Below are 14262 nucleotides of genomic sequence, written 5' to 3' on the forward strand. Positions count from 1 at the left end.
AACAGTTGAAACCATAGAAATATTGAGACTCTTAGATAAAAAAAGGTTTTTGACCATTTTCTGTTAGTTATTCCAATACAAACCATACGATGTAATATATTTTTGAAATCAGGAAAAATTAAGCTTTCAAAAAATGGCACAGAAATCTAGTGTACCCATTTGAAAAAACAAAACTTTGGGCCATACCTTCGTAATTAAAAACCCTTTCGAGAAGACGAGCACGCCACTGGATTCAACGTTAAAAAGTGCCTATATAATGTTTTAATTTCACAGCTCTATCATCAGTATTAGCGGAGATATAAATGTTTTTCGATATCGCCATTTTTCCAATTTTCGCTTATAACTTGAAAACAGAAGAAGGTGGCCAAAAATGAATATTACCCTTGTTAGTTTCTCAGAAAAAGAGACCGAGAATGGGGTATCAGATTTTGTTTATCTCCTCGGGTTTAAAAGTTGTGGTGCTAAAACATCGAAATTTGCCCACCCTGTACAATGTATGTTACATGAGGTGGAATCATCGACTCTCAATGCAGATGCGATGAGGACTTTTTGGGGACAATGGGTAAGGAAAGGGACACAAAGTTAAGGCGTGGCCTGAAATAGTAATTTACGTAACAAGTCCGGAAAATAGGGTTTTTTTGGACGAATAGACAAGTCCAAAAGTCCAAAAAAACCATTTTCGGGCGTGTTGCGTACAATATTTTTTCGGCAACCATGTAAAATAACACTATCGCTGCTGCTTTCCATATTTTATTGCGATTGCGATCAAAAAACATGCAAATTTTTGACAACTAATTTCATATGAACTGTCAGCCGTTATCTCGGTTGCTATGGATTCTATGATTCTTTTCCGGCCTAGTCCGGGAAGTACGTACTTTCCGGACTAGGCCGGGAAATGCTAATTTCTCAGAGAAAAAGCGTCCGGGAAGTGCTCACTTCCTGGACGGTTGCCGAAAAAATTGTTTTTTGCGGCATATAACTCAGAGAAAAATGGAAGGAAAAAAAAGTGTATAAAGAAGACGAATCTAATGACTAAAGAATCGAAAAGAATTGTTTTTTACAGAGTAGAAAAGCTCGTTTTACATGGGTCGTGCAAAATATTGGTTTGTATGTTTGTTACTTTTTCACGCCTAGCCTTCATATCAAACTAACACGAAATTCTGAATGAGAAAGAATGACATTCACAATAAGGCTTATTTTCCCAAGGTATATCAACCTCAAAGAATTCTCCAAACCAAAGAGACATGCACAGATCAATCTCACCGATTATCTAAAAAGGAAGCTCCGCAACTTAGTTGCACATTCTACAAACAATAACCTTAGAGGTTTGCGTTATTGTTTAGATCTTTTCCATCCATCTCAATAATGGGAACTCCTCCAGGAAACTGCCTCTGTTTTGACCTGTACGAAATCTGCTCGGCTTCAGAGATTAAGCTAATGAAGTTACGACAAATTAACCTAGAATTTCAACCGCGATTGTCAAAGATGTCACGGCATGGAAGAGAATGCATGCTTTAATTGCGATTATGACAAAGAGAAATTACTTGATTAGAATGGCGAGGAAGTCGAACACACCAGATGTTGTTTCCATGGAATTGAAATTATGATATGCGGAAGGTTGGGATGCTCAAGGTAGGGAATATTAATAATATTATTAGAGACCTCGAAGATGTTATTTTAAAGAGGTTATTCCAATAAAACATGGGCATACAACTTTGTTTACGCCGTTTTTCTTTTCAGAAATTCAAGGATTTATTGTGAAAAACTGGTTATACGAGTACGTTTATGATCAAAGTACATATTGTCCATCACTGGCCACTACTCTCTCCCATCTTTCGGACAGTATACGAATCCCACGTTGAAAAAACAATTAACTTTCTCCTGAATCAAAGACAATTACAAAAAAAAATTGTAAATAGGTGCACAACTTTGCTTCAGCCGTTGTTTTCCGAAATTCGAGGATTTATAGTGGAAAACTGGTTACACATTTATGATTCGAAAGTATTGCCCTTTACTGGCCACTACTTTCTCCCTCTTTTCGGGCAGCGTACAAATCCCGCGTTGAAATATACTGGTCATCTTTTGAAGCGATCCACGAATCGATTCAATTTTTTACTTCTTCCTAAGACCGGAAGTGCTGGTCAGCCAGGCTGTGCTATTGATCGAAACAAGTGATAGTCTGAGAGAGCAACGTCTTGTGGATATGGCGAGAGGGCTAGGACTTCCCATTTCAACGTTTCCAAGTATGTCTTGACCACTTTCGCAACATGGGATCGAACATTTTCATGCTATAAAATTACTTTTCCTACAACTGCTATGAAAAGTAGCGTATTCTCCAGAGCTAACTCAATTCCAAAACTATGTATTGCTCATGTGGCACTCGCCTTTCAGGCTCGTGCCACAAACTTCCACTCTCGCGAGAAAAGTTGGACTTTCCCCACTTGTTGCACAATATACTATTATCATGTCTTTCGTTGTATTGCGGCAGTTTGTCTTTCAATGCTCGGCTCAAACGCATTAATTGAATTCGATAAAAATCGTCTGTAATTGTTTCAGTTGATTTATCCACTCATAATGCACTAGCTGGTCCTACCAAATACTGAGAGCATGACCTTGGAACCATGAATATTCGGTTAAGTCGTCGACGTGGAAGCATGGCTGGGATATACGCATGATTTTCTGCGCTTGGAATTTTCGTAATGAACCCATTTTTCGTCTTCAGTAACAATGCGATGCAGAAATCCCTTCTGTCTTTGCCTTGCAAGCAGCTGTTCACAAGCAAACAAACGCCGTCCAACATCTCTCGGCTTCAACTCGTACGGCACCCAATTTCCTTGTCTCTGAATCATTCCCATGACTTTCAGGCGTTTTTAAATGGCTTGTTGCGTCACTTCCAATAATCCTGCCAATTCTTGTTTCGTTTGACAAGAGTCTCGATCAAGTAATGCCTCCAATTCTGCATTTTCGAAAACCTCTTCTATGTCACCGTCATGCTGGCCTTCGACTTCGAAATCACCATTATTGAAGCGTTGAAACCATTCTCGGCACCTTCTTTCACTAATTGCAGCTTCACCATAAGTATTTGAGAGCATTCGATAAGCCTCAGCCGCAGATTTCTTCATATTGAAGCAGAAAAAAATGGATATGCTTGGTTTAACGGTTTGATTCAAGAAAGTACTCTATATGGAAGCATTGTAAGGCAGATGAGTTCTCAAGAAGACATTTGGTAATTATGTCTGAATTAATCCAGATGTTAAATACGATTTAAGAGTTGGATGGCGCATCCGAAAAGATACAGAACTTTCTAGAATATATTTAAGGCCTAGTCCCAGCGTCAAAACCATATAAAATTCAATGCTTTATAGCAATGAGTAAATGTTAATGTATGGGCTTTATAGCATTGAGTGAATGTTATGTAGTTTCTTTCTGGAATTGATTATATCTTTTGTATGTGCATAATATGAATTCATTTCAAACATATCAACATTTCATTATTATAGTTCAGCAAATTTCAATTTCAACAAAAAAATTGATTTTTTCGGCAACCGTCCGGGAAGTACTCACTTCCCGGACGCTTCTTCTCTGAGAAAGTAGCATTTCCCGGCCTAGTCCGGAAAGTACGTACTTCCCGGACTAGGCCGGAAAAGAATCATAGAATCCATAGCAACCGAGATAACGACTGACAGTTCATATGAAATTAGTTGTCAAAAATTTGCATGTTTTTTGATCGCAATCGCAATAAAATATGAAAAGCAGCAGCGATAGTGTTATTTTTCATGGTGGCCGAAAAAATATTGTACGCAACACGCCCGAAAATGGTTTTTTTGGACTCACAGACTTCAAGGACTCGCTTACGCTCGTCCTGGAATTTTGTCTATTCGTCCAAAAAAAACCATATTTTCCGGACTTGTTACGTAAATTACTATTTTTAACGTTTTTCTAAAGTGGTCCTTAATCTCACAACCCAGCAAAATTCGGCAAATACCCACCTCTAGCACCCCGCGACCGACCAACTTGCGGGGTCAACCAACACACCAATCAACCTCCCAGACCTGCAAACCAGCTCGACTTAAGTCAACCACGCTCAGTCCGTTCAAGACCACGCTCACTTGCGTAACGCTACCTAACCTGTGTCTCTCTTCGAAAGAGAAACCACGCGAACTCTGCGTCGCCGTTGCCCAATTGACCGTGCCAGAAATGACATAAGACCCAGTCGGTCCCATTTAACACTCTCTGGTTCTTTCTTGGCGCGAATTGTTACGATCGTTCTAGCGGTTTTTGAGTTATATCGAGTGTCCTGTTCTGTGCGCCAGTGTTGGTGACAGAAGATGATGGTGACATACGTTAAGACCCTGGCGTTCCTGCTGACTTTGGCTGCTATCTGCTCGGCTAAAGGTAGGACGAGATTGTAGGTTTTATGGGTCGGTGTTACGTCAGTTCGATGTCACGTGGTTGAACGTTGCAAAATGAGGGAATTTTGTAGTGACACACTCGAGATTTATTGGTAGTAAGGCATTGAATTCATTGTGGTGACTACATTACTTTCTTCATATTTTACTTCTTTGTGTTTCGCAGTTTGTTGGTTAGATATATCGTCAATTGTTCCGACAAACAATAGCTATTTTGTGGTAGGTTCTAACTGACATTACTATGAGGCTTTGCTAAATGGATGCATAAATTTCCATCTTAATGAAAATCAGTTACTGTTTCGCTGGCTGTAAAATTGAGCAATCAGAGCCTACAATTTTTCGAACACCTGTTGTGCAGATAAGTGGAAAAATCACAAAACCTACAGAATCGCTATCAAATTTTCATTTTTTCTGCTCTATGATTTCGTCAGATTCTCATCATTTTTGCTGAAAATTTATGGTCAATTCAAATTTAAAACTTTAAGGTTTATAATCGTTCAAATGTCCTGAATTAATATTCACTTCTGAAAAATCTAATTTCTTGACCTAGAATTACGGAAGTATAGGTACATATAATATTGGATTGAGTCGGTCTCTAAGACGAAAATTCATTTTGAATTGGGAATAAAATGACAGTTATTGTATTTACACTTTTCAATTCCATGAATATCTAACAATTGTTATTCAATAGCCTCTTTCGATTTTTCAATTCGAATAAATATGGGGGTTGTTGAATGTTATTAATGAGGGATCTTTAAATTTCACCAATAAGTGATCAACAGGAAAATATTCGCAAGCAAATGCTCGTCTCAATAATGATTTTCATTTTCGGAATCTATGTAGGATCTCAAAATTATCGTTAAACCAATGGGTATTCTAATTCTAATGAATGTTTGGAATATGTAGTATTATTTTTGATTCTGAGAAAATTTTTAATATATTCTTTGATTTCAATCTGAAAAGATCTGTTTGTCAATAAAATTCTGTTTGACAATCATTATAAGTTGACTTATATGGGTACTCTTGATTTATCATCTTTTGATGTATTTTATCTCTTGTTTTTTTATGAATTTACTGAGGGTTTGATTTATTTTGAAAGGATAACATTCATTTTCAAAATATATGCGGCAATATTTCCAGAAATATTTTTGGTATTTCTCGAGATCAAATTTTAACACCTTGCTCATTCAACTACAATTCATCTGATCGTTTTGCTGACTTGACTAAGCAATGAACACTAGACATAAACATATCAATTAAAACATCTCAGGTATAAATAAAATTATTCCCTAAAGTACAAATCAACGAATAAATTGATAAATGATAAATCCATTCAAAATTTTTATTTGATATTTTTCGTTATCCATACAAAAAAAGTTTTCAAATAATAGGTAGGTAGTTTCAGTAGTGCTGTTCGTGTCCTAACCTAATGAATTGAGTTTTTTTAGAGCTATAGAACTTTGAACTGCAATAAAACAACGATGAATTATTCGAATGACATGAATTTCATTTATCGGCAAGATAATCTTGTGGCATTACATTTTAATTATGATTTCTGGCATATGACCGCCACGGCTGGCTCGGATGTAGTCCAATCTGGACGTCAAATTTTCAATGACTTTTTCCAACATTTGTGGCCGTATATCGGCAATAACACGGCGAATGTTGTCTTTCAAATGGTCAAGGGTTTGTGGCTTATCCGCATAAGCCAATGACTTTACATAGCCCCACAGAAAGTAGTCTAGCGGTGTTAAATCTCAAGATCTTGGAGGCCAATTCACAGGTCCAAAATGTGAAATTAGGCGGTCACCAAACGTGTCTTTCAATGAATCGATTGTGGCACGAGCTGTGTGACATGTTGCGCCGTCTTGTTGGAACCACAGCTCCTGGACATCATGGTTGTTCAATTCAGGACTGAAAAAGTTAGTAATCATGGCTCTATACCGATCACCATTGACTGTAACGTTCTGGCCATAATCGTTTTTGAAGAAGTACGGACCAATGATTCCACCAGCCCATAAAGCGCACCAAACAGTCAGTTTTTCTGGATGTAACAGTGTACACTTGAGGATTAGGTACACTCAAAATCCGGCAGTGTTGTTTGTTGCATTCAACCAGAAGTGCGCTTCATCGCTAAACAAAATTCGTGCAATACGTTTTCCGCACAGAACCATTATTTCCGAAATAAAATTGCACTATTTGCAAGCGTTTTTTAGGCGTGAGTCTATTCGTGATGAATTGCCAAAGCAAACTGAGAATAAATCCCTCAACAGCTGTTGAATCGGTCGCCATCTTGAACAGTAATGCCATTTTAAAGTTATATACCTCGAAAAAAAACACCTGTTATAACATATTCATTGCCTTGAAAAATATTCATTGAAAATTCTGAGAAAGTTGAGTTTTCGAAAGTAAATATGAATTCTGTTAATTCAAACAATCGAATATTCTTGTCGTGCTATTGGCAATGCTTGTGAAAATAACAGCAATATTCTATTATCATTTGAACCGAATTTATTACCTTTTTGAATGGCCCGTTCCATAATAGAAAATAAGATCAATAATAAGATACCTAGTAAAATATAAATTATTATTAATCTCTCATCTTCATCATCATATCTGAATCTCGCGGTTGGTTCAACCGTTTTTTCTTCACATCAAATTTAACACATTCCAAACTGCTGATTTCAATTACCGCTAACACTTCTTCAATCTCTCCACAGTTCCTGATGCTCTTACCTTATCTTCTTCCACTCACCTACTTTCGTAAAAGATCAGGCATAATTCGAACCGAGCGAAATTGAAACAGGTATTGTGTGTAAATGCCAGGCGCTTCATATAAATTGGATATTCCCACAAAATTGAATTTTCAGTATGCTGAACATAGAGCTGAAATCGCCTGCCTTAACGGTTAATGGAATATTTGAATTTGTAGCATTGATATTGAAGTGTTGAAAGTTCTGTTAGGTAAAAGCTGTTAGCAGGTGGGTATTAAGTGGGCGCACTTATTGAATGTGATGAATAACAGTCTGGATAATGTGAAATACCTCAATTTTCCGCAACTTGAGGAGAGAAACCGCAGAAATTTAATTTTTATTGGGTTTTTACGTGGAGACTTCAACGTTGGGTTAAGACAGAAACGTGGGAGGCGAGTTTCTGCCTAAATTGTGTTGAGCAATATACTAAGACGATTATTTCTGGTTCGAGTAGCAATTCATTCCAATGATTGAGTATTTTCAATTAGTGACTGGCTTTCACGACAAGGACATTTCCTTTTATGAGGAGGAAAATCAGGTTATGTTAATCGAAAATATTTTATTCTTGAGGAAAGAAGTGAAATATTCTAGTCAAGAATTGATTCTAATTTCTTCGTTTTTGTGTTTCATGATAGATAATGATTTGGATTGATTGGATGTATTAGGAGTGGTTTAATTTTTTTTCTATCTCTTTCGATGAATGAAAGATATTTATAGTTTATCTATACCTACATGTCTGAAGAAGTGTTTCATCGATATTTTTATAGCTTCATCTAATTTTTTTCAGATTTGTCAGATTATTTCGCAGATGTTCATATTAATGATTCGATAGACAGAATTGTTCATGGCTAATAACCTGTTGCAATTGCCAAATTATGAGCCAATTTTATACCGAAATGTTCACGTAAAATCGAAGGTATGCCGGTGGAACTAATATGCTAACCTGCTTCTATATCACGGTATGTTACATGACGATTTTGCGTTATCAATTTTTGCACAGCATCAATATTTTCGGGCACAATAATCAATTTTGGATGACCTTCGAGAAATTCGTCGAGGGCAACCACGATTGAACTTATTAAACCAATGATAAACAGTGATTTAGGTTGTTGATTCATCCCTGATAGTTGAATTGATTTACGAAAATTTGACACGGTTTTTTTGAAGCTTGGTACTAATGAGAAAAAAATGTATTGCATTAGCGGTGACATCTGTCTGCTAGGACCTGGGACCTATTGAGAGATGTGTTAATACTTATATTATAATATTAATCTTAGATGAAATATTCAATTGAAAATTAGCAATAAAATATTTTTGCTCAATATTCTTTTGAGAAAGACAAATACTAAAAATTGTTAACTTCAAACAATGAAGCATGATGGGGCGATAAATGTCAGTAGTAGCAGAGTAAATGTGAACGGGGCATCATACCTACATTTCAACTATGATACAAGAGCAAAGATAAAAACCTCAGCAAAATCTCTGTCTCCCCTTATAGGTGTAGTGATTAGTTTTGTATCTGCTTACGAAATAAGCTGACATATTTATATTGAAGGGCTTCTTTTTCATCCAAATAAAATCCTTTCATCCTTTCTTTTCATCAGAAGTTGACGACGCATATGTCATAATTGAATCTGAAAGCAAAATTGAAAAAAATCAAAAAGGAGTAATAAATGTTATAGTTTCCATTATATACCACATTAATTGAGGACAATTGAAATCACCATAATGAATTGAACAGAATCATGTTGAAATTTCTGGGCCAAAGAGTATTAGGGGGTTTGTACATATTAATGATGAAAATATCACAAAATTTCAAAGTAATAAAAAAAACCTACTTCGTCAATTTCACCTTTTTGAAACCAATTCAACAACACTAACTTATCATTTTTCAAATAATAAGACAGACCACAAACAAAACTCAATATAGGATATCTATCAATACAAAACCTGCTAAAAGTTCTCTTTCACGGAGTTGTTGTTCAGTTGCCTTGCGGGTTTGTTGAAGACCACCGCGTCATTGTCTATGGCCAATGTCAACAAAAATAAATCACTCCTGTCCCTAGAAATCCCTTCAATATTCAAGTAAATAGTACAAAAATTGAAAGGGTTTCTTCAATCAGGACCGATTCTGCAAGAGATGATTTTTCGAATCCTCTGGTGTACCAGGATCGCTACAGGCCTCTTATTTTGGGGAATCATCTCCCATAGATTTATACTAATTGTATTCCAATAACAAAACATAACGAAAATACAAAGTAAAGATGTCAACTTATCGACATATCTGTAGAAAGAGCTTCAGAGAAATAATTTCTCAAATATTCCTAATGTGCTTATGTAATGTGATACCCATAGCGACATACCAATCATCATAAAATGCTTTCTTCCCTGCTTATCAAGAATATACGCACTCGACTGTGGTACCACCATAAATAATGAGAAATCCCCCAGACTGCCTCACATCCGGTTGCACTGTATAAACCTGCAATTTAAAGTTTACGAGACAAGCTCTACATAAAATTGTTTTTAGGGCTCCGATTGAAGAACTGAACGTAGGTATCTATATATCCTCAGCCCGACCACGTGCCTTGGCTATTATCAACTGCAAAGCGGGCAAAAAAGCAAAGGAAGAACGCCACCTTGACTTATTATGATTGCACATGCAATCGCTATATGGTTGTGAAAGGAATAATTCTATGGGGAATAATATGCAGGATTGGCAGATAATGTGGGTTTAAGCAGCTACTGCAAGGTTGCACGGTGAACTTTGCACGTTCTCTCTCTGGTATATACCGACTGGCTGTTTACTGTCGCGTTTTTTCTTCTAGTTTCAAGGAGAACTCGATAATTCTGTTTGTTCTATTGTATTGGCGGTTTGATGGTTTAGCTCTGTTTGTAGCTGCGGCACTTTCGATTATTTGAAATATAGTAAAAAACTTTCAAGCGAATATTCTGTCATGCGCTTATTGCTGTCAAATATAGCGTTTAAAATCTATTGGCTTAACATCAGTGCTTTCCATATTTTCTCAAATACTTTGCTCAAATTTTTATGGTTTGGATGTTACTATTCATCTCTGCCTTATATTCAGCAATTTGCTCTTTATTTCTATATTCAGCAAGGAGCTTGGAATTATTGTTCTAAACATACAATCAAGTAAAATTTCAACTCAGTCGTATCTGATGTCATTGAAGTATTATACCTTTTTTGGTTTTCGATATTCTGCTGGAATTTTTTATGGTGCGGTTAACGCTTTCTAAATAGAATTTCCCACTAAGTTTGAAATTGCTCTTTTTTATATAAATACACGTGAGATCTCAAACCAATCAAATCTTTGATCACGGTAATATTCGGTATTTTTATTACAATAATTATCTTGTATTTTTTATGATTTGATCATAGAATCTACGATATATTTATTTCGACTACCACACAACGCTGCAGCAATCTATTGCAAAACGGTTGAAGATACACCTAATATTTAGACCGCACAAGATTCCTTGCTAGCCCAGAGTTCCAATGCACTTCAGTGGGATGCTTTCAAAAAATGACGTTCTTACATTATTCAAGTTCTTAGTCATATGTCGTTTTCTGCAAGACTCATTCTCATGAGGTGCTTTCTGAGTCAGCAATGCCCTGTAAGGAAGCCAGTCAGGAGCTAGTTCCTAATAAAAATTCAGATACTTTTTGGATCTTGCAGTATTAAAGAAGTAAAGAAACTTTTTGAATTGATTCATTCTTAGTAGATTCCTACAGGATATTTCTTTCAACAAAAGGTAGTGAGTACATATTCTTCTTATTTGTTTATGAATCAAACACAAACTGACCTTCGACTAATCGAAGAGATGATTCTTCCATCAAATGTTTTTATTTTACAAGGTCATTCTTGCCAATCTGCAACTCAATTTCGCATAAAATCTAATAACTGAAAACCATAATTTACTTTTCAATATACAACTCATTTATTTTTTCTTCACCAGAACTGCAAAAAACAGATAACGTCATATCTCGCGTCATATCTTCCATCCTACTTGCATCATCACAAACAATTCCTTGAAATCAACCGTTAGTACGTCCCTGTAGAGTTAAAAATAAAATCGCATGATCTCATCCCGGATAATAAATTGTCGAAAAAAGATGGTTAATGGATTCCTCCGGGTCTGCCGAAGAACTAATAGAATGTTTTCGGGCTACGAGATAGCGTTTACGTATTGACACACCAAAATTCACACAAGCCAGAAGAACAATTATCGAATTAGCGTCGTAAAAAAGTTGCCCGAGGCCGAAGAAGCAGTCGGGATTTTCTAATAAAATTACAGTTAGAGTTGTGAATTGATTTGACCTCTGGGTCGACCTGAGGATTATTTTGTTGATCGGGTTGGTGCGAAAGAGAAGAAAATATGTGAGAATAAAAAAAGGTCACGTTTACACTAGATTCTTGTAGTTGAATATCAAACAATGGAGGATTTCTCGAAATTATGAAGGAAAACAGATAAGTACAGCAGTTTTCCAATGAGATTGATATATTTCCAAATCGTTATGTCGGCAACGCTGTGTATTATTTTTTGACATTCCTTATGTCAATTGCGTTCAGTAGGTTATGCTATTTAAAAAGACAACACAACACAAGAGTCGCTATTATAACGATTTTACTATTTTTATTCGAACTTTCTGAATTAGTTAGCTTTCCTCAGATCGATATCAACACTGTTAATTCTTGATTAGGTAATCAGTATATTAATCTCAAGAAATATAGATATCGTAGTTTTTAATCACACACTCAATCGAAAACATCAATATAGTGAAAGAATTTCATAGAATCTCAAAACTTTTTCCCATAATCATCATTAGACATTTTCCTACAGTTTTAAATTTACTCTATCTTGAATCAAATTCCACATCCTTTGTCGGAACAATGTTGAACTCTTATTTGTGGCCAAACTAATTATAATCGATCTTCAAATTCCTAATCTGCCGGTTCTGAATTGGACTTTTATCGATAAATTTAGAGGATATCGAACTCAACACATATTCGAATTTGGTAATTATTGGAAATTCACAATATTTACAAGAAATTCAAAATATATTGTCGAAATATTAACATTCACGACTAGTGATTTTTGACACCAGTGTCTCTCTTATGATATAGAATGGTTGAAGCATCAATTGTCATTTGAGACTTTATTTTGCTTGTTCATTCAAAATATCTCAACAAATCTGACTAAAATTAAGCATCAGATACGGAATTTCATACGATTCCGTAAGAATATTAATCATCAGAACAACGAATGACCTTACAAAATATAACTCACAATAAAACAATGACTACTGAATGTTATATCAACTCGACAAGAGATGATTAAAAACAAATTTTCTTTTGGTAAATAACAGATTAATTCGACTACATGAAATACCTTGATTCAGACAATTTGTTTGATTTTCCATGACAATAATGCATTTGAAATTTATCATTTATATTAGTCATGAAAGAACAATTCTGAGTAGGTATACTTGAAGATGTTGATCAATTCTGACCACGAAAATGATTGAAGGTTATTGTTTGACGAGAGGAGCCACTAATTTTTCTTATTTAGTGGATTTATTACAAGAATATGCTGATGTCGATATATTTCTTATTTAAATCGAAAATACCGATTCGATCATACTCAAACCACGTTCGTGCTAATTAAATCAATTTTATATTTACCATGAATTCAAACATTAATTCAGTAACATACAAATTCAAAACTATACATGCTTTCTCACAAAGAAACGTGTCATTTATTTTGGATATTGATGATCGGACATATTGTGACGTAGATTTGACAGAAAATCACTGAAACTTTTCTCGAAATAAAAGACAGATTTTGGGATTAATTTATTTACGAGTGTTATTTCATTAGACTATTTCACGAAGTGAAACGTCAAAAGCTTATCATTCTAGAGAATCAGGTTTTAGACCAATCATTATAATGACAACTGGTGTTTTTGCAATGGTACCAGCTGTCTTTGGTAAGTTATTTATCAAATAGAGCGAAAACTTTAAGCTTCGTACAGAATCGATAAAATTATAGGTACCAAAGAACACTCAAGCAGTTCATCGAAAAAAAAACCTTATATTTCAGTCACATTCCCTCAACATAGTCACTAAGGCAAGGGGAAAGGAGGAGTAACGAGTATCAATCGATAATAAATTAGTGGATCCAGGCTCAGATTCAAATGTGTATATAAAGAATATCAATTTGAAGCTTCGTATAGAATTTTGGGTTAATAGCGTCAGAAACGTCGTAAATGCACTACCTACATAAGTATATAGACAAAAAATGAGCAAAGCAATGACTTGAAGTCAATTGCGCTAATTCACAATTGTCCTCTTTCAGACAACACATATTTATATATAGTTATTCTGCGACCTCCGAAGGCGCAATTGGTGCAAGAATAAAACAGTACTCATAAGCTCTCGACTTAGGCTCATTATTGGTTATATTTTTCCAGTCTTTGAAAATAAACTTCATTTCATATAATTTGCATCTTCATTTTTTAGTCTTGAAGAATAAACTTTTTTTAGGGACACTTCGTATGATTCATCAAAACAACGACGTCAACATTGTCATCGCAGTAAGCCTGGCGATAAAACTCTTCACGTATTTTCTACTCAGGACAAAACAGGAGTGTTTCAGGTTTCTGTTTATGGTCATCCTGCCTACTAATCAAGAAACCCACCACGGACAATTTTAGTACGTTCACTTTTCGAAGAATGACTAACGTTTTTTTTTTCCAACGTCAAACGCCCACGACGTGAGGCCATTGTTTTCCTTGGCCAATTTCTCGTGCCTCTCTCGTATTTTTTTTATCCGACAAATCGCCCATGATTTCTGGTCTACGAAATTAAGTACACGTATTATCTCGGAGATATTTCATTAACTCCTTTCTTCTTCGGATACCGATGGAAGTTTCGGTTCTAACAGTTAGTGCCCGGAGTAATGACAGGGCAGGGCCGGACTACAGAGGTTACGGTCTGTTTTGTATTTTGGTTGATATCTGTTATTATTCTATGGTGTGGTTCTGAGGTTATGGACTTTTATGTTGGCTTGGGTGGAAA

The 14262-nt window shown here is 35.6% G+C and overlaps 1 protein-coding gene across 1 annotated transcript in view; it reads left to right on the forward strand.

The window, feature by feature from the left end:
* The first annotated feature begins 4068 nt into the window (after window positions 1-4068).
* LOC123671673 overlaps window positions 4069-14262 on the forward strand; it is a 152155-nt gene continuing 141961 nt past the window's right edge. The window contains exon 1 of the mRNA XM_045605632.1: window positions 4069-4395. Coding sequence (XP_045461588.1) covers window positions 4329-4395 — 67 coding nt within the window. The 5' untranslated portion in view covers window positions 4069-4328. The remainder of the gene's footprint in view (window positions 4396-14262) is intronic.

The sequence above is a fragment of the Harmonia axyridis genome, chromosome 1 (genome assembly GCF_914767665.1).
Source record: "Harmonia axyridis chromosome 1, icHarAxyr1.1, whole genome shotgun sequence".
NCBI classification, from domain to species: Eukaryota; Metazoa; Arthropoda; class Insecta; order Coleoptera; family Coccinellidae; genus Harmonia; species Harmonia axyridis.